Source organism: Meles meles, chromosome 8 (assembly GCF_922984935.1).
Source record: "Meles meles chromosome 8, mMelMel3.1 paternal haplotype, whole genome shotgun sequence".
Lineage (NCBI taxonomy): Eukaryota > Metazoa > Chordata > Mammalia > Carnivora > Mustelidae > Meles > Meles meles.
In genome coordinates, this window is record NC_060073.1 from 102748503 (window position 1) to 102769399 (window position 20897).

A 20897-nucleotide genomic window follows, 5' to 3' on the forward strand; every position below is an offset into this window, starting at 1 on the left:
CTGAGTCTAGAAAAACAGAGATCAAGGCAAGCATCATTAAGACGCTGACATGAGAGCAACAGGGTGTACAACATGCCAACAAAGCCTGCAGTCCCACGAAGATCTGGAAATACAGTGTAAGTAACAGGAGATACATACCGGTCTCTGACCCTGGCTACCGGCACAGAGCTCTTGAAGCCCTTGTCATTCCGTAGGAGACAGAAGTGTCTCATGTTCTAACGCGGCAGTTCTGGGTGGGCTCCTGCACAGCTTTTGGGTAGGGGCTGGTCACCAGAGACACTATGCCATGATTAGAGGCCTGGAACTTTGAACACCACCCCGGATCCTCTAGGATGGAGCAAGGGGTGGAGACTGAGGTAATGATCAGCCAGACCCAGGTGATAAAATCACTATAAAAATCTTAAAAGTATGGGGCTCAGAGAGCCTCCAGGTTGTTGACCTCAGAGATGCTGGGAGAGCGGCAGGTCTGGAGAGGGCACGGAGCCCCACAATGCTTCCCCATACCTTGTCCTACCCATCACCTCCATAGGAATGTTCATTCTATCCTTTATCACGTCCCTTTCTGACAAACGAGGAGACGTGTTTCCCTGAGTTCTGTGAGACATTCTAGTAAATCACTGAACCCAGGAAAGGGGACCCAGATGTACAAGTGGTCAGTAAGAGGGACGGGTGACAAGTCGAGGCTGGTGACCGGCATGTGAGTTGGGGGGCAGTGCTGGGGACCGCACCCTCCTCCTGTGAGATCCGACCCATCCCAAGGAAGATGGCGTAAGGACTGCGTTAGCTGGAGGACCCCCAGCTGGTGCTGAAGGATTACGTGGTATGGAAAACACATGGTGGCCACAAAGTGTTGGAAGTACTACGCGAGCAGAGGAGAAACACGGGCATTCTCTTCCTACAGACGTTAGAGGAAAAGGGTAACGAGAGAGGACCTTAAAGATATTTGGCATAAAGCAGAATTTTACGTATCACGTTTGTGTGGCAGCTACTTTGTGAAGGTAAATGACCACCTCAGAGTTCCCTCTGAAATCGGTTATGCTGAAAGAGTCCTGCCTTTGGGGCGGTGAGCCATTTTCCCACAGGACCGTAACAGAGGACTCTGAGTCATAACACGTGAATGATACAGAAACAGTTGGTTAATTTCCGCGGAACCCTGGTCATGTCTGTAGGTGGTGACGGTGTTTAGCACTCTGGGTGCGTGAACTGGTTTCCGCTTCTTGGTTTCCAAAGTTGTTAGGGAAAAGCAATGAGGCACGACAGCCTGCCTGCCAGTGAGGACGACACTACGCACCCCCTCGACACCCTATAGCATAGCCACAAAGAAGCGTGAGGGCGCGTTTGGTTGTCCGCGTGGACCTGGGCGCAGGAGAACAGTACCCCAATCCCCGGCCCATCTGTCGCCTCTCTTCCGGGACGGCAGATACGAGGGACGCTCCCGGGAGAGGCCAAAGCATGGGCATTTACCGCAGTTCACTGGGTCCTCATCGGAACCATCCTGGCAATCCATGTCACCATCGCACGCCCACCGCTGGGGGATACAGTGTCCGTTGCGGCACTGGAAATTGGAGGCCTCGCAGGTGTGATAGATGGCTGTCAGCAAGAGAGGAGAGAAAGCGTCAATGCCACCCTCGCCCCCGCTCCCCCACCAACTGCCAAGGTGCCGACCAGAGAGAGACGGCGCTGGGTAATACGAGACAGCCCAGAGTGCCGGAGTTCCTCCCTGGCCAGGAGCTAGGCACCTGGGTTGCTCTGAGGGTAGTAGGGTGCAGCCTCCTGATCAAGGAAATCCCTTGACTCTGAGTCTGTGAAGTTACACGAGCCTAGACACACAGGTTTAAAAAGAATCATTTACGTTTCGCCACCACCTACGACGTGAGGGTTAGTCCCCATTTACAGATAAGAAACAGCTGTAGAGGGGCGCCGGGGTGGCTCGGTCGGTGAAGCGTCTGCCCTGGGCTCCGGGCATGATCTCAGGGTCCTGGGATCAAGCCCCGAGTGAGGCTCTCTGCTCAGTGAGGAGTCTGCTTCTCTCTCTGCCTCTCCCCCTACTCTAGTGCTCTCTCTCACCCTCTCTCTCAAATAAAGAAAATCAGTTTTAAAAAAAAGAGAATAATTTAAAAAAAGAAATAGGCTTTAGAGAGATGAAGAAACTTGCCCACATTCACAAAGATAATTAAATAAGGGCGCCGGCCCCCTCCAAGTCCAAGGCCTGTGTGGCTCCTGGTCTGCTCTGTCTTGCAGCTTTATCTCCTCTCATCAACCCACACATCACATCCAGATGCTGTGCGACAAGGAGAGGTGGTGTGGGCCCCAGAGACCTGCTCTAGACCTGGTCCAGCCACTCTTTGGGGGCCTCAATTTCATGATCTATATTGACATATAAGGACCCTTGTAAGCTCTCACAGGCTGTGATCTTATAATTCTCAATAAATGACCCAATTTCAAATGCAAGGAAACCTCAGATCCAGAGATCACGGAAGACTTATCCAAACTCACACAGGAAGGTCCCAGAACCTCCTCGCCTTATCTAACTCTCCCGACAGTCGGGAGTGACATCCCCCAGCCTACAACATATGGTGTCCGCTACAATCATTAGAAGAAAAAGACACAAGTGAAACTGTGCCATTGCTACAAACCGACAGCCTTGTTTGCATACATAGGCTGAGGCCACCTGGAAGTCCTTTAGAAACGTCTCAAAACCCTGGTCAAAGACTAGTCCGAACGCAGAGTAGTTGTCTCAAATCCAACCAGCACTACTCTCCGTCGGATTTCCCCTTCCTCTGCTAAAACAGAAAGCTGTTTGTGTCGGCTCGTGGCTGAATGGAAGCCAGGTCTGGCCTTGTTTACCACTGACATCAAATAATACAACCAAGATAGATGGGCTCTCTGTTAGCTTAACTGTGCAAACAGGATGTCTTTGCAACAGATGAGGCAGAACCAACAAAAGTGGGTGACCGAGTGCATGCTACAGTTATTTAATTTGATCAAGACGGTTGGCAATTGTTACTCAAGGATTGGGAAAATTGGCTTCCAATGCCCTCTAGAATTTCTACTGAATTTGAGGCTATTTTGTGCAGCAGTCTGAAATGCAAAGAAAGTGATTTTTCAAACCACTTTAAAACAAGTGGTGGTCTATTACCTGCTGTCTTCTCATCTCTCTGAAGATCAAGGCTCTAGGTATAGCATGCAAACAGGTCTAGAGGAAGTTTTGATGTTTTACAACCTTTGGCACTTGGAATCCACTAAACATCTTTTTAAAATATACTCCTATCTCTGATAAGAGGAGTATGGGTATGTTGCATGGTAGGTCAGTTTTTGTACCAGGAACAGCCACTGCCTGGAAGACTTCTGACCTGCTGGTTTTATAAGTCTGACCGCCCTTGAAAATACTCCTCAGCAAAGCCTTGCTCACATTCATAAAATATACTGTCGCCTAAACTCACTGCCCTGGTGAGCTACTTGTTATTATTCAGCTTATGCCTTTCCCTTTTAATTAAAAACAATTTCGGAGTGCTGATGGAGTTTCCAAATGACCATTCTGGGAGGCATGTCTGAGATCTCCAAAAATCTATCACCGAAGCTGAGCTCAGAAAGACTAATCAGTTTGTAAAATTTCATGTAAGTGGCCTGTTATGAATGGGATTCTTAACACAGTCTCTTTTTCTGAATTTTCCCATCTTCTGAGTAACGTACTAACTCTCTGACATGGAGTGTCTGGTAAGTAATACATGTTCAATTACTACCTTTTTCTTTTAATTACAAGGAGGGAAGAGATTGACTTTAATACAGACTAAGGAATTGGGGGGAGAAAAATAAGAATCCTCCATGTGGCAGGAATCATTTTAACTGGATGGGCTAATGGGGTAAATGACCATGAAATTAGAGGGTCGGGTTTCTAATAGAGGCCATTATTCTACACCTAACTCTCTGACTTGGACAGATCTTCCTTGACTCAACAAGATCCTCTGGAAAACTTGATCAGAAGCATTAACCACATACAAGTGGAGCAGAAGAGATGAATGAATTCACATGGTAAGAAAGCACTACCACGTTTATTTCCAAGGGCTGGACCATGAAGAAGCAAATGGGGGGAGAGAAAATGCAACTATCAATTCAACCTAAAGGATGAGTGACAGAAATAATAACATAAATAATAACATAAAACATAAAGAAGGGGCATTGAAAAATAAAAGGAAGACTTTGAAAAAGAACCAGATGGGCATGGAGCACTGGGTGTTGTGCAAAAACAATGAATACTGTTATGCTGAAAAAAATAAATAAAATGGGAAAAGAAAAAGAACCAGATGGAAATTCTAGATACAAAAAATATAGTCGTGGAAATAAGCATAGCTCAGGGGATGTGTGGAACAGCCCGTTAGATTCAGCTAGAAAGAGAATTGTGGAACTGGAAGAGAAGACTGAGAAAGTAACTCAGATTCTAGCACAGAGTCATGAAGAGGCGGCAAATACAAAACCAGGAAGCATGAATGACAGAAGGACAGAGCCCGACAGACCCCTGAGAGTAAGCACTGAAGATGAAACCAGAGAAAGTAGCAAATAGAGTTGAAAAGATCCCACCTGTGATTCCCCAGAACTGGTGAAAAACAAATCCTCAGCCTCTAGAAAGAAAACAAGACTCAAGAGCAGGCTGAATAAAGATAATTTCACTTAAGGAAGTGAAAATGCCTAACAAGAACAAACAAACAGATACCTGGGGAGAAAACGTCTGATTGAACAAGATCACCTGCCGGGAGAATTCAAATCAACACAGAAGAGGCCAGAAGGAAATAGAATAATACCATCAAAACATTTAAAGGAAGGGCGCCTGGGTGGCACAGTGGGTTAAAGCCTCTGCCTTCAGCTCAAGTCATGATCCCAGGGTACTGGGATGGAGCCCCCCAATGGGTTCTCTGCTTAGCAGGGAGCCTGCTTCCTCCACTCTCTCTGCCTGCCTCTCTGCCTACTTGGATCTCTGTCTGTCAAATAAATTAAATCTTTAAAATAAAATCTTTAAAATCTTAATAAAATAAAATCTTTAAAAAAAATTTAAAGGAAAATTACTACAAACCGAGAAACCCAGATCCATCTGAATTCAGGATTGAGAGAGAAATAAAGACACGTTTATGGAAACAAAATCTTGAAAGAGCTTACTATTCGTGGATTCCTGTTGCAAGAAACAGAGAAAGATGTACCCGGGAAGGAGATGTCAAGTACAAGAAGTAAAGGTAAATGGTTAATGAAATATAATAATAGTGATGAATGTTAGTGTTCTTAAAATGTACAGCTAAAATACAAAGTATTTTTGGAGTCTGTTCTCAAGTCCCTGCAGGTCTAGGGGAGGGCAATGTTACCACACAAAGACACACAGGGTGTCTTGAGCGTAACCACTGAAAGAACAGAAATCAAATGTTTAAGCTCAAAATCCACGCAGGGAGGTGGGGAGAAGGGAATAAAGAAAACTCAGCCCCCGGAAAACCAAAAGCAGGACAGAGAAGAACAAAGACCATGCACGCGAGTGGAGACCAACAGGAAGTCTGCCGACCTGGACTGATCGTCTCTGGCTTTGCAGGTGACTTAGGCGATCAGACCAGAAAACGAGGGGACACGCCACATATCCTAAGAAGCTCACAGCTGACCGCCAATTATTTTGAGATGACAGGGAAGGAAAATCGTCTTTAACAGATCTGGAAGAACAGTCACTGGAACAAGAGAACAGGGGAGGCGCAAGCACGTTACATTTTCCCCAGATAGCCCTGTCGAAAAAATAAATAAATAAGATAAAAATCAGAGAGAAAATCAGGAATCTCAGACAAACCCTCCCACAGACAGGAGTTGATAATTCATCCCGGAGGAGCAGCACATGCTGCTGAAACACACAAAACTGACTAATGTGGTTATGCTAACAAGATGTTCAATCATTTTGCAATTTACTAAACTGAGATGCCCAAGTGCACCCTCTAATTTATTAACCAATTATCCACCCAGGCCCAATGCTTCCAAACAGCACTCCGTGGCTCCTGGGCTGACAGCAGTTCCTATGTGGACCCTGACTTTCCTCCTTCTGCAGGCCATTTGGAGAGAAGTCTTTTCCCGCAGTCCTTCGAGAAGCAGAGCTGCAGACACTGAGAATGCCCCCGGAAGGACAAGGGGGCAAGTTCAGGTTAAGCTTATAAGGGGATAGAACTAGGTAATATCACAGATCATCCTGTGGGATGATATGGCATTTGAGATCCATTTACTCCTGAAGGTCACAGAAGGTCACCTCAAAACGAAAATGAACTCAGAGAAACAGTTTTGTCAACTGCCCAATCGAGGGGCACCTGGGTGATTCAGCGGGTTAAGCCTCTGCCTTCAGCTCAGGTTATGATCTCAGGGTCCTGGGATCGAATCCCGCCTCAGGCTCTTTGTCCAGTGGGGAGCCTGCTTCCCCCTGCTCACCATGTGGTCCCTAGGCCAGGGGCCAGTCTATAAACCATGTATCATTGATCCTGAAGCAATAAGCTTGAGCCAGAATGGGAAGCGACTGTATCACTCGGGACACTTGTTTAGTTCAATGAATGCTTTTTTCACAGCAAGACCTTCTCAGTGAAGTAGCAGGATGTCGGTTTTCCTTTTATTTTTTTATTTTTTTTTAAAGATTTTATTTATTTATTTGGCAGAGATCACAAGTAGGCAGAGAGGCAGGCAGAGAGAGAGAGAGAGAGAGGGAAGCAGGCTCCCTGCAGAACAGAGAGCCCGATGCAGGGCTCGATCCCAGGACCCTGGGATCATGACCTGAGCCAAAGACAGAGGCTTTAACCCACTGAGCCACCCAGGCACCCCGGTTTTCCTTTTAGCACAAGCTCATCAGTCTAGCTGTTTGAGAAGCATGCAGCTGGCTGATGGCTAGCTAAGAAATGGCTAAAGTGGTCTATTTCTTAGAGCCTAGGGTCTACGATCGTGTAGGGCCGCCGGGCTAACCAGCACGCGTGTGCACGTGCACACACACACACACGCGCACACACACACACACCCCCCGGTGCTGTGAAGGGAGGGCAGAAAATACTGACCGGTACAGTTGGCTTCGTCGGACCAGTCCCTGCAGTCGTTGTCCCCATCGCACACCCAGGACGAGCGGATGCACATGCCGGAGCTGCAGCTGTACTCGTCGCTCCGGCACTGGTGCATTTCTGCGGGTGGGAGCAAAAACACAGAGCTGGGAGGACAGACGCTCACTCAGAAACCCACCTGAAACAGCTCGGGCGTAGGCGTGCATAAGGGCTAGAGATGCATGCATTATCCATGCTATCGTCACTGATTATCCAGACAGCGTGGACCATAACCTGGGGCGCCAGCCCATCGAGGACAGACTCCAGGTGGGCTGAGATACCAACACCCTCACATTTTTTAAGGAGTTTATTTATTTATTTATTTGAGAGCCAGAGAGTGTAAGCAGAGGGAGGGGTGAAGGGAGAGGGAGAGGGAAAAATCTCAAGTTGATTCCAGGCTGAATGTGGAGTTCGATGCAGGGTTTGATCCCAGGACCCCGAGATCACAACCTGCACTGAAATCAAGAGTGTCAGACGCTAAACCGACCAAGCCATCCAGGTGCCCCGACACCCTCACATCCTTGCCACTGGCTGCCTCCAGGCCACGAACAGCATTATCCATGCCCCATCAGGGAACTTCACAAATACTGTCTAAGTTTGCTACAAGGGGAAGGTTAGGAGGCAATGCTCCAGGTACCCAGAAAGTAGAATCCTCAACAATTCTCAAGAAACAGAAGCTTCTAGAGACAGAGCCTGTGGTTTCAGAAAAGAAGTTATGAGAACTTCAAGGGAGCCAATCAATTTGAGATGCTCAGATGGGGGAAAGTGAAGGTAAGTGCCGAGCTCCCAACAGAGAGGAGACTGGGGCCTTTCTGCGGGCAGAACTCCAGGGACGCTGGCTGGTTGGCTGTCTCTAGAAAGGTGGGGACCTGAGGCAAATGAACCCATGCAGCCTGCCCGAGACCTGCAAGCAGGCTACACCGGCAACATCTTTCACAGAAGCTGGGAATCTCAGTCAAATGGAATTGTAAAAGGGGTAGCACAGCCTGGGGCCCAGGGTGGCTGCCTGAATTGAGTCATTCAGGTTGATGGTGAAGTTGGAAATTCAGATATTGGTGAGGAAACAGTCTGGAGACTTATGAGGATCCAGCTCTGAGGATATCCGGGACTGAGACACTGGGATGGATTCGGGAGATATTAGCACAAAGAGGCTGTGAACAGGAAATCTGATGCTGGACTCTCCTTCCTACTAAGCTGTGCCCTTCAACCCTGTGCTAAGGAGGGAATGGGAGGAATGCAGAGAAAACAGCACTGAATCCCAAAGACTGCCTTCCAGAACTTTCTACCTTTATAAAGATGAGGGAAAATGAGGGGACCCCCATACACACAAAATTCCTCTAAGGGCCAGCCCCCTCATTTCAGTCCCTGGGGTCAAACGACCTGCTGGTGAGAAGGCAGGTCCCATCCGTAAACATGTGCGCAGAAGGTGTGCAACCTGACCTGTGGGTGGGCAGGGAGAGCCACGAACTCATCACGCTGTCTGGGTCGGCGTCTGGCCCCTGTTCTCACTTCCCCTTCTCAGTCAGGACTCCTTCGGTCTGGTGCGCTACCAGCACCACAGGACGTTTCCTCCTCGGACAGCCAGCAACACCGAATGTGGTACCAGAGCCACTCCTGACGGTAGGCCTTCCGCCCCGGCCAGGCCAGGCTGTGCGGCAGCGAGGAGGGGGGAACCACAGGCTCCGGGTCCGTATTCTGACACAAACTAAGAGTGTCACCTTGAGTAAGTCCCCTCAGTCATTTAAATGGAAATCAAGAGGGCTGAGCTAGAGAACGCCAATCACTCCTGGCAATTCCAACACACTATTTTTCTAAACATAAAAATTTCCATTCAGAAAACAGATGTTCAAACAACGTTTGTACCATCTGCCGGCTTCCAAGTTTTCTGAATTAGACTGGTTTAAAAAACAAAACCACAACGTTCACAAAGGTATAGATTTGTGTCTGCAGGAGGCTAATCTCATAGCTACCCAGACATGTAGGCCAAGTCTGTGCCGCACAGAACTGTTAATAACTGCCTATATTTAGTCAGAAATCTCCCTATCACACTCATGCTTATAGCATCTCTGCACCATAAAGTAGGGTCCATGATCTTCTGAATGAATCGGTCCTACCAAGGGGACAGAGGTGGTCACACAGCTGGGTATCAGAAACCCTGATGAGGGCGACTGGGTGGCTCAGTCGGTTAAGCATCCAACTATTGGTTTCGGTTCAGGTCATGATATCGGGGTCCTCGGACGGAGCCCTGCTTTGGGCTCTGTGCTCAGCAAGGAACCTACTTAGGATTCTTGTGTGTTCTTTCTCTCCCTCTGCCCCTCCCCCTTCCTGTGTCTTCCCTCTCCCGACAAGTGCGCACACAAGTGCATTCTCTCTCTCAAAGAAAGAAAGAAAAAACAGGACACTTCCGGAAACTCTCCATCTGTAGGCCACAAAAGCCCCATGAGCAAAGGTGCTGCCCCACTCAGGAGTCGGGTTCCTGGACATCACGTCCCCTTACCACAGTGACTTTCATCGCTGTTGTCGCCACAGTCGTCTTCAAGGTCACATTTGTAGGAGAGCGGGATGCAGGTCCCAGACTCCTGGCAGCGGAACTGGGTGTCCAGATCACAGACGGTAGTCGCTACAAGAGAAGAGACGACATACTCGTGAGGGACAATTTATTCCCTGGCCAACACACACACCCCCGTGGAAAACGAACTGAAACAGAGAAGGAAGCAGATCTGAATTGCAACAACAGACCAAAAAAACAGAAAAAATCAATCTCGTGAGAACCTGACATTTCCAAGCAAGGGAGAGAAGGGCAGGACAGCTTCCAGATGGGCAGCGGCTGGGAGAGAGACTGATGGGCTGGATCACCTCGTACGGCCCCTAAGTCAGCAGCAAAGATACTTTGTCTAGACAACAACCACGGAGAAGCCCAGTCCCATGTGCTCCTCATATTGATGACCCAGGAAGTGTCGGGCAAGAATTCTGTAGCGGGCACCTGGGCCCTGTCATCGGGCAGGACTGGGTTTCAGATCCCGGCTCTGCCTCTGCCTCAAGCAATTCACTTGAACCCCCTCAGGCCTGCTTCCTGCACCGCAGGAGGAGGTTAAGCTCAGGTGGCCAAGTGCTGTGATGACAGAAAGACTAGATATGGATCTCAGTCCTATAACTGATGTAACTAACCTAACTGATCTGCGCCTCTGTTTTCTCTACTGTAAAACGGAGGTAACAGAACGCCTATGCCGAGGCAGTATTATGAACATAAACAAGCAAATTGGTTTGGGACCAGAGCCATGACATGGGCTGCAAAACGGAACAGCTCCAAACCAATGTCACGTCTCTTCCTTGTCCTTCCTCTGCCCTCCCGCACCAGAATGGGTAGAGACGTAGATCCTTTTCCTTCTTCTAAGCGGAAATCATCTGGGGGGGGGGGGAAGGAGCACAACCCCTAGAACCCAGCAAAAGACCCTGGAGGCGAGGCTTTGGGGAGGAAGGCTGCGCTCAGGAGTGGCTGACACACGAGGTACAACACGACAGAACAGGATCCGGGGGTGGGGGAGCAGCGGTGTGCCAGGAACTGAAAAGCCAAGGGCAACGCTCTACAGTTAGACATCCCAGCGGCTCTTATTGGAGGCTCCATTTCTTCTCTGTAATTGAGCTCATGGTGGGAGGCAGAGGATGAATACAAAAATGACAAGGCTGCAGGGGCTTCACGTCAAAACCCAGAGCGCCTGACAAGTTCCCAGCGCAGGAGTCTGTGCACGCAGGAGGGAGATGAGCTGACGACAGCCCTCCCCGGCTCCCCGGTCGCCACTCCCCTTCCCCTCCCCTGCAGCTGCAATTAGCTGCCCAGACAGCAGCAGCGCCCAGGAGCAGCCTGTCCCTTCCCTGCAGCCCTGCCCACGGACGGGGCACCTCCACCATCAGGATAACCACAACTCTCATCCTCCTGCATAAGGGAGCCACTCGTGCAGGCACAGTCAGGCACCACTCTCCGGTGCCCAGGCTCCATGTTGTGACCCCTGCCCCCACCTCACCACCTCCCCCCTGCCAAGGGCAAAGAATGGAGAGAGAGCAGAGAGGCGAGCACGTTGCATGGTCCCATGGTCCCGGGGAACATCGATCCCAGCGACGCTGACACCAGACCACGAGGAGGTCAGTGCCAGCTACACACTTGACCCAGAGGAGGAGCGTGAATGGTGTGTGGAAGCCTGTGAGGCCAGCGCTGGGCTCCAGGGCTGGGGGATGCAGGGAGAGGACATCCCTCCTGAAGATGGAGGGAGCTCCCTCTCTCAGAACACTGAACCGGTACAAGATCCCAACCTGTCACCTAGTGGAACCCAAAGCCCCTGCAGGGAATCCCCGTCGATCGGACACAAGGTCATCTAGTTTAAACCTGTCTGCTTCCACTAAGGCTAATCATGTCTGGACAATTTCCACAGCAAAGTGTTAATGCTAAGAATTAGAATCTCCTCTCCCACGCCATCATGTAAGAAAGTCCTTTCCAGGCTTGCGTCCAGTGTTGCTGACATTTATTGTTTTTAAGGAGCTTTGGCTCTTCCCCCACAAATATCGCCCTCTCCTGAGACTGGTAGGTAGAGAAAGTTGTACCAGTGTCCTTTTGGCAGAGAAGAAAACACAGAGACAGTCTAACGCTTCTTCAGATCTGCCACTCAGTAGTAAGCTCACCTCCCTGCTCCACCGAAACCAAGGAGAATGATTAAGAAAATGTTAGTTAAATAACGTCCCAAGCACCAGCAAGGCCAGCACAGAGGTTTGCTGGGACCGGGAGAGTTCAGGGAGTCGACTGCTTCTAAGTTGCTTTCTGGCTGGGCGGGGGGTGGGGGGGGAGCGTGGGAACCAGGCACAGACCCTACAGACAACTGCCTACATATGTCCACCCCAGAGCCAGGCATCACCCACTCTTCTTAGAGTCCAAAAGGGTAAATGAGCTTCTTCTGGCTTTCCAATGGGAAAATATTTGCAAGAGAAGCCTTCACAGTGGTTTCTGGCTTCCCTGCTTCTGGTCTTCCTCCCATCCAGTGCTTTCTGCCCACAGCTTATCTTTCCAAAGACCAAAATCTTATTATGCTATTTCAGCAGTTCCCAACGGCTCTTCTGAAGAAAGCCCACAGGCACTTGCTGCCCTGGGCCCCGTCTCTAGCCCATCTGCCCCCTGCCCCACGGCTCCCACAGTCACGTCATCAATGAGCCACACCAGCTTCCTAACCACGCCGCACACGCTCTGACCTCTGGGCTTTCACACCTGCGGTTCTCCTGCCAATAACCATGCTCCCTTCACCTCGACTTGGTTCAGCCCTGCCCACCTTTCAGGGTTCCCCATAAATACCGACCCGAGTCTGAGCTGTGTGCTCTTCCCGGATGCATAGGGCGCCTCCCCATTACAGCTCTACCGTAACCATGTCTCCACTCTCCCGACTCCCCTATGGAGTCAACTCCATGTTCGACGGATCACCCAGTACCCAGGCCGCACACAGAGCCTAGCCCAAAGGAGTCCTCAACAATTACTTGCTGAGTGAATGCGGGAACGTACTACTCACGGTCCGAGGGCCAAGCGCCTCCTTGGAAGATAATGTCAAAGCTATCAAAGATTAAACCTTGCGGTAATTAAGTCTACTCATTATAGGTAGTTAATTGTCTTTAAACCCATGCCTCAGTAGCGCCCCTCAGAAAGCATACAGCCCGAGATGATGTTTCCGTGCGCACAGATCAACGTCCTCACATTTCAGGCCCAGGGAGGCATCCTCAGTCAGGGAGAACCGTCTCTCTGGAGACTGGCGGGCAGCCAAGAGCTGCTGACTGGACGGCATACAGGAATGAAATCTGTTTCCCATTTCTGAAAAGGCTGAATTTACAGACCAAGGGATGTCACCTGGTCACCACCTTTGTCACGGTGATAAAGCCACAGTGAGAGCCCAGACTGCCTGACTCTCCAGTCAGCTCAGTTCCAGCTGGGAGATGCTGATTGGTAAACCCTCTGGAACGAGCAGTTCCCTTACCGGTGGGGGCTGGGTTTTCAATAACAACCTATTATCTATGTGTCTTCTCTGGTCTCAAGCCCCACCAGCCAGCATGGGCATCACCGGGCACTGGCCGGCACCCCAGGCTGCAGGGCCCCTGACCTGGGCAGAGCTGGCTGGCCAGCCTTCCGAGTACAGTCTGTGTGCCCCATTCCGAAAGCCCGGCCAAGGCAGGAAGACTCACGGCAGTTCCTCTCATCGCTCATGTCACCGCAATCATTGTCAAAGTCACACCACCAAATGCTGTTGATACAGTTCCCGTTGCTGCAACGATACTGGTTCCGGAGACAGGTGTTCTCTGGACAGGGGGGGCGGGCAGAGGAAGAAACGAGACCCATATTATTCTTATGGCCAGACCGCGAGACTTTCACTTTCCACTGAGTTTCCATTTCTGTTCCTCAAATACCATGTCTTACATGGTAAAGAGGAAAATGGTGCCAAGCACACCTGCACATGGGAGTGTACGATAGAGACCTCCCCCTGTCCTCTATTAATTACAACTAAAGGACAAGAGGCCAGCTGGATCCGTGTTGGGGGCATTTATAATGGTGATAACGGTAATGGTGCCAGTTGGGTCCAATGGGTTGATGCCAAACATCGCCTTCATAAAACACTGATTATACAAGGAACTGCTTAGGGGGCTCTGTCTACACAGTATGAAAACAGACATGTTCCATAGATCTGTAGCTACACATACTTTTGTATATACAACTATTATATCCATATATATTCCATTTTTCAGCCAAGTAGATGACAAAGGATACATAATACTCTGAGGAACTTTCTCCACTCATGACACACAGGGAAAAAAAAAAAATGCATTGTTTAGTAAACGAAGACAAGAACACATGAAGGCTGGCCTCTTGTTCGGGTCACCAAAAGCATTCTGAAAGAAAATATTAAAAAGCTTTTCTCTAACTTAATTGTTAACACTTTTTCTTCATGAATAGCTTTAAGATGGTGTCTGGAGCCTGAAAGAGACTCCCCTGTGTCTACGAAAGGAAGGGTTAGCCTTTCTCCGTGTGTATTCCTTATAGGAAAAGGGACCACAGGGCTCCTTTCTGTGCCCACCCCCTAGGACTAAGAGGCTTCTGTGAGGAGGGAGGTTGTTGATCCCAAAGCCAATATAACTGTGAGAATTAAAAAAAAAAAAAAAAAAGCGGGGATGTGGGTGCTTCCTGGCAGGGCCCCCCTTCCAGACGTTCACCTCACTCACAGTAACGCCAGGCTGGGAACATAAATCAGACAGGAAAGAAAGATCAAGACAGGTTCTGAGGAAAAATTTTAGAATCCGTGTATTTAAATTCAAAGGAAGAGTGGATGAGGCTGCTACGGCCACTTGGTCACACAGCGTGAGGTGAAGCCTCAGAGTCTGTAACATCGTTCCCAACGTTCTGGACGTTTCCGGGCTGGTGGGGGGCGGGGGAGAACCGCTGCATGAGCCTCGGGGAGTTTATATATAGAGTCCCACCAGTCCTTTCTCCAAGTCGGGCTTGGTCCCAACTCACAGGAAGCAAGGACAAGGGATGGGTGAGGAGACAAAAAGGGGACATTGAGGAAGAACCGTGTCATCTGACAGGAAAACCAAAAGCACAGTTATCGTGTTTATACAAACCACGCAGGGCTGTTCCCGATGAGGACTGAGGAGCACAGGCCTCAGAACCCGGACCGGGATGTCTCTTTAAGGATCTAGGGGATTTGATTTTTACTGAGGACATTTGAATCACCCAACCAGAGTGCTGGAAGAGGGGAGGGAAGAAGGGGCTGAGGCCAGTGGGCAGAAAAGATGACTGGGACCCACCTTCTTTGAGGCAGGTGTCGTTCTCCCGCTGGTAGCCTTGAGGGCACTCACACATCAGGTCCCCGGATGGGAGAATGCTGCTGGCCACGCCCTCTGGACACCGACAGCTTTTACTATTGTTGGCCTTGGGCAGGCACAGCAGGCTGCACGGCCTGGACACGCAGGCGTTGCTTCCTGGGGAGAAGACAAACAGCAGCGGCATCCAGGTTAATCAGGACCGGGGAGACCCCGGACAGGGGACTGAAATCCAAGACCACCCCCTCCTTTTACAAGACTGGACAGCGTGAACAAAGCTCGGAAAGACAAAAGGGATGTGGCGGCCACCTCCAGTCAGAGCCCAGATAGGGGCCACGCAGGGTCTCTGGCCCATCAGGCTGCCCTGGAACCAGGCCAGGCATCAGCCACGCGTCCTGAGAATTCGGAACGGGGCTAGCGAGGAACAGCAGAATCACTGGGGAGCAGGAGCTGGGATAAGGGCCCCAGAGTGTGGGCGTCAAAGGAGATGCAGGGCAAAGCCAAGCAGAAACAGACTCAAGAGAGGGAGTCGAGGGCGCCTGGGTGGCTCAGTGGGTTAAGCCTCTGCCTTCAGCTCAAGTCATGATCTCAGGGTCCTAGGATCGAGCCCCACATCAGGCTCCTTGCTCAGTGGGGAGCCCACTTCCCCCTTTCTCTCTGCCTGCCTCTCTGCCTACTTGTGGTCTCTGTCTGTCAAATACATAAATAAATAAAATATTTAAAAAAAAAAAAAAAGAGAGAGAGAGGGAATCGAGAGAACACAGCAGGCTTCCGGAGGTGAGGAAAAGGATAACACCGGAGCCCCCAGGGGAGAGGGAAAGAGAGAGACAGAGAAGGGGCAGCTTGGCCATTCCCAGCACCAGGCCCCATCCAGCTCACCTGTGTTTTCCATCTCTGAGCTCCTTACAATCTCCCTTTATGTTTTCATTAGCCCATTTGACTTGAGTTAGCATGAGTGGGGTTCTGCTCCTGGGACCCCACAGCCCTTAATTTGGAGCCATCCACCTGAGTCATGACGGGGCCCCGGACAAACATCTGGGTCTCTGCCTCTCGCTTCCTCAGTGCCCAAGCGCAGCCACCGAGCTGAACAAAGACCCAGCCACAGGGCCCTCATCAGCCTTTGCACTATGAGCCACACAACAAACCCACACGAGGACTAGTAAATGCAGACCTGTCCCTATTTCCAATCTTGTCTCTGGTTCGGCTTTCCAAAGACAGTGCCGGATACAAGTCCATAAAATCCTTCACTGTAGTCTGGAGAGAGAAACTTTGTGGATGAACAGTGATGAAAAAGGTATCTTCCTACCCCCACACCTTTCTCGAAGGAGGGGACGGGATGCATAAACCATTTTGTCACAGCTGGACGCATGATGCGACTACTGAGCACCATAAAGGCCACATCAACCACGAAATGTATGCTTGTTCTTTTGGCTGGGACGATTCATCATCAAAATTGGGGGAAACAAGCATAAATACTTTGCCAAAACTCAATGATAATGTTTTGCCATCTCATGGACAGAGAAACCCCTCTTACTGTCCCCCCAAGTCACATCCAAGCCACCTGCTTCCAACCAGCCAAGATTTTAGCTGTGCCATACCTACACTGACCTGCAGGTTGGAAAACAGGGTCCATTAGTGACAGTCAGTATTGATATGGGTGACGATACCCACAGTAAGCTCTGGATGGCTGGCACTTCACCAGAGTTTAACTGGCATACACATGAACTAAAAATTGCAGGGGCACCTGGGTGACTCAGCGGGTTAAGCGTCTGACTCTTGATTGGGGCCCAGGTCATGACCTCAGGGTGGTGAGATCGAGCCCCGCGTCAGGCTCCATGCTCAGCACAGAGTCTGCTGGGGATTCTTTCTGTCTCCCTCTGCCCCCCGTCCAGCTCATGCATGTGCACACTCACGCACGCTCTCTTCAAAGTAAATAAAATCTTATAAAAAATAAAAATAAAAACGGCAGTGATGCAGCAACAATGTTGTTTCAATGTTAAGACCAGAGAGTGTGAAGAATTCCCAAAGACATAGAGTACACACACCCACAGACAAGAACCCGTCAATGAAACTTTCAGACGTTTCTACAAATAATTCAGCCCACTCTAAAGGTAGAGTTACCATAGCAGAATAACGGGCTGATGAGAGCAGAAATGCCAGGCATCAATTCACCCTGATCTGGTCCAGGGGCAGAGGCTGTTCCTTTCTCAGAAGACACATGCCCTGGGCTATAGGGGGAACACAGAGCTGCTGCTAATGGAAAACAATTCCAAAAGGATCTGGAACTGTGTTCTCTGTATTCAAAGGACTATGTATCATTTAATGTTCCAAGAAACTGAACAATAACAGAGTATCTGAAAAATACTCAGGGACGGGATGACAATTTCACATGGGGCTAGGTCTGTAAAAGAGCGTGACTAACATTGTCATGTGGGGAGCCAATGCTCCCACCCAAAGAAGCAAAAGCTACAAGCACGGAACCCCAAATGGGCTGCGGCATTTCAGGAGGCTGGTCTAGACAGAGGTGTATATAGTCTGGGAGGCTGTAAGCAGAGGCAAACCCCAAACCGAGCACACTGAGTCATGGACCCCAGGAGGTAGACAGGGCAGGAGCTTATGGGGTGCTACAAAGCCACAGAGAACCTGGGCGAGCATGGAAGGAGCAGTCAGCAGAATTCCCCCAGAACACAGGCACACACTCTTCGTACAGGATGCTCCAGTCCCGTGTGGGCAAGGCGGGCAGATGTGAAGAGTGGACAAGTGACAGTCATCACCTCCAAAGACATCCCCTTTGAAGATCAAACGGGGGCACGATGTCTTCATGGGGCAGATTCAGAACACACTCAAGATTTCCTTTTGGAAAATTCCTCCAGAACCCGTTAAGGAGCCAGAAACAGTGTTACCTTGCTTAACTATCTCTACACTTGAGAATTATCAAGCTCAAATCCACCCCACGGAGAATTTGCCAGCCCTGAAGGTATTTAAAAGCTGTGGCTTACTGCCGAGTCTGAAGGACAACCCCCAGAGTTCCAAAATATTTTCATTCATTGCAACACCCCCTGGATATATCGACAGCCTTGCAAATGAAGCTCTTTAAAGAAAAAGCACTCTTTATGATCCCAGTGACCCTGCATAAAAACCCAGCAGACGTCAAGATTAAGAGAGGAGTCTGTTTATAAACAAGTAACCCAATGGACAAATGTTCCATGTGAACAAAATTTCTATCACAAACAAGAATCCATCAGAATCCAGTACTTCTGGGGCGCCTGGGTGGCTCAGCGGGTTAAAGCCTCTGCCTTCGGCTCAGGTCATGATCCCAGGGTCCTGGGATCGAGCCCCGCATCGGGCTCTCTGTTTGGCTGGGAGCCTGCTTACTCCTCTCTCTCTCTCTGCCTGCCTCTCTGCCTACTTGTAATCTCTATCTGTCAAAAAAATAAATCTTAAAAAAAAAAAAAAAAAAAAAGAATCCAGTACTTCTGTATCGCTGTCATATGCCAGGGCACGGCTACTCCCGCAAGGGATAAAAAAGGGAGCAGAGCCCAAGGGTTTTCTCGAAGTCCAGCTCGGAAGTCCATCAAGCCATGGTTCAAATTCTTACCGCTTACTAAACATGTGACGTAGAAACATGAACCTGACTTTCACGTCCTCACCTAAAAAATGGCACTGTTATCAGTACACATGGATTTTGGGAAGACAAATGGAGGTTATTTGAGCCCACAAAGCACATCGGTGTGGGGCTTATGACACAGTGATCCCTTAATGAACGTAGGTTGTTATGTGTATTATTATCGTACACATGACTAATGGGCAGTCTTGTAGGTGTTGATGAGACAACACAAATAATATAGGGGCACCTGGGCGGCTCAGTCATTAAGCATCTGCCTTTGGCTCAGGTCATGATCCCAGGGTCCTGGGATTGAGCCCCGCATCGGGCTGTCTGCTCGGAGGGAAGCCTGCTTCTCTCTCTCCCACTCCCCCTGCTTGTGTTCCCTCTCTCGCTGTGTATCTCTTTGTCAAATAAATAAATCCTTTAAAAAAAATTTTTTTTAATTAAAAAAAAATAACCAACAACAAACAGGCACCTCCTCTAAGAAGAATGTGACTCCTCGTTTTAGCGGCAGAACTGGAACAAGGCCCACTCCTGAACTAGCAAGGGACCTTTGAGAAAGCTCATTTGCCTCTGAGATGCCGTTCCCTGATCTGTGAACCATGGATGGTGACAGCAGAACCGCCCACATCACAGGTCTGGGGCAAAGACAGAACACTAAGGCAGACTTACATTTCAAACATTCTTTACCATTTCACAAGGGTGTTCTTAATGCTATCTTCACTGTCCCCCCAAAATAACAATGCTATCTGCAACCCTATTCTCTCCCTTTGTCAATCTTCTCCTAGCACAGCGCCAGCCAAAATCCACAAACAACGTCAACATTCTAGTGCCAAACAGGAACCCCAACAGCTGGTCAGTCAATAAAGGCGAGTCAGCCGAACTCAGGATGCTATTTAATCTCACTGGGATAAACAGGGTGCTTCTTAAAGGGACTACTCTTCCCGGACCATCCTGCTCTCTGTCTTGCAGAGCAAACGGTGCAGGGAGCACACGGAGGGAGAGGGCAGGAAGTGAGGAAGGAGGCTTTCTGTGGCACAGTCTCAGTCTCCAGGACCAGTGAGCGGGTCACAAGGCTTGGAGAAGCTCTTGAAGCCTCACCTAGCAAGCTTTAAGACAGCTCCTATCTGCACCCACTGGCAACCAGTCCCTTTTCATGACCTCTTTCAACAAATGCTGAGCCCTACTCAGTGCTAGGCAGTGGCCAAACTGTTGCAAGGGAAGAAAAAAAAAAAAAAGACCCATCTCCTTCTTTGTGCGGTTTAAGAGTTTCAGGTGGGGACAGGTGAGTCCATGCGTCTTATGACAACACCTCGCATTAGAAGAGAGGTATGTGCTCGGTGAGCAACAGGTCATCAGGGCAAGCAGAGGACATGATGGGACTCCTGTCGGGAGGCAGCAACTGGCATCAGACTCAGCACAGCACGGCTCCCTGTGAGGTTGCCAAATGGGGAGTTAGCGCACGCTGGGACTCTCCAGCTGCAGAAGCTACGCCACCAATCAGTCAGGGGCCAAAGGCAGGAGGAGGGTGTAATTACCCACCAAGGATCACACTCTAGGCAGGCGAAAACATGCTGTCTTCCAGCTGTTTGTGTACCATTAGAAAAGAAATTAAGATGTCATTAGGCAGAAATTAAATAATGGGCATGTTGTCGTGACAAGAAAGACGCAGGCTGCCAGCTCCCGCCTGAGCGGAGGCTGCCCACACCCAGCCCCTTCCCGGAGACCAGCACGTGAGGGAGACGACGCCGGCGACGCAGTCTTACCAGTCGTCTTGCCCTTGTAGAAAATCTTCATGTCCATCAGCCCCGTGAGCTGACTCGCGAGAACCGCGATCTGGGAGCCGCTGTGTTTGGAAGCTCGGAAGATGCTGAGCTGCGACCAGTCATCCCAATAGATCTCGTTCTAGAAAGAAAACCCTTGCTCATCAGTCCAGCTCCTGGGTCTCCAATCCTGGGCCCTCAGGATGAACAAGGGCTCCCCCATACAGAGGACACCTAACATGCAGTGGTGAGTGATCAGCCCGACCGAGATTTCCACCGAAATACAAGACAGAGGATTTTTCCAGACCTCACCCTAGAGCCACGATGAAGGAACGGCCCGGACAGCCCTAGAGAAACTATCTAAGCAGCATAGAGTTTGACCACAGCCCAACTCTTCAGTTCGAAATCTGCTTCCCAGTGGCAGGGAAACCCAACCATTCTGTTCTCTAGAGTCAAAGCAACAGTGACAGGCCACACAGGTGGGATAGAGCCCATCGGAGCCCATCAGGACACAAGCTGAGCAAACATAAGGGCACTGAGCCCAAACTGCCAGCACTCAGGGGCAAATGGGTATTTTTCTATGAAACAACCTCAACT

General features: G+C 49.7%; 1 protein-coding gene across 1 annotated transcript in view; it reads right to left on the reverse strand.

The window, feature by feature from the left end:
• The window catches only part of SORL1 (sortilin related receptor 1), a 153492-nt gene that overhangs the window by 41549 nt on the left and 91046 nt on the right, over nucleotides 1-20897 (reverse strand). Inside the window, exons 21-26 of the mRNA XM_046014580.1 lie at nucleotides 20304-20442; nucleotides 14916-15089; nucleotides 13299-13412; nucleotides 9586-9708; nucleotides 7050-7169; nucleotides 1465-1590 (exon numbers count right to left, since the gene is read on the reverse strand). Coding sequence (XP_045870536.1) covers nucleotides 1465-1590; nucleotides 7050-7169; nucleotides 9586-9708; nucleotides 13299-13412; nucleotides 14916-15089; nucleotides 20304-20442 — 796 coding nt within the window. The remainder of the gene's footprint in view (nucleotides 1-1464; nucleotides 1591-7049; nucleotides 7170-9585; nucleotides 9709-13298; nucleotides 13413-14915; nucleotides 15090-20303; nucleotides 20443-20897) is intronic.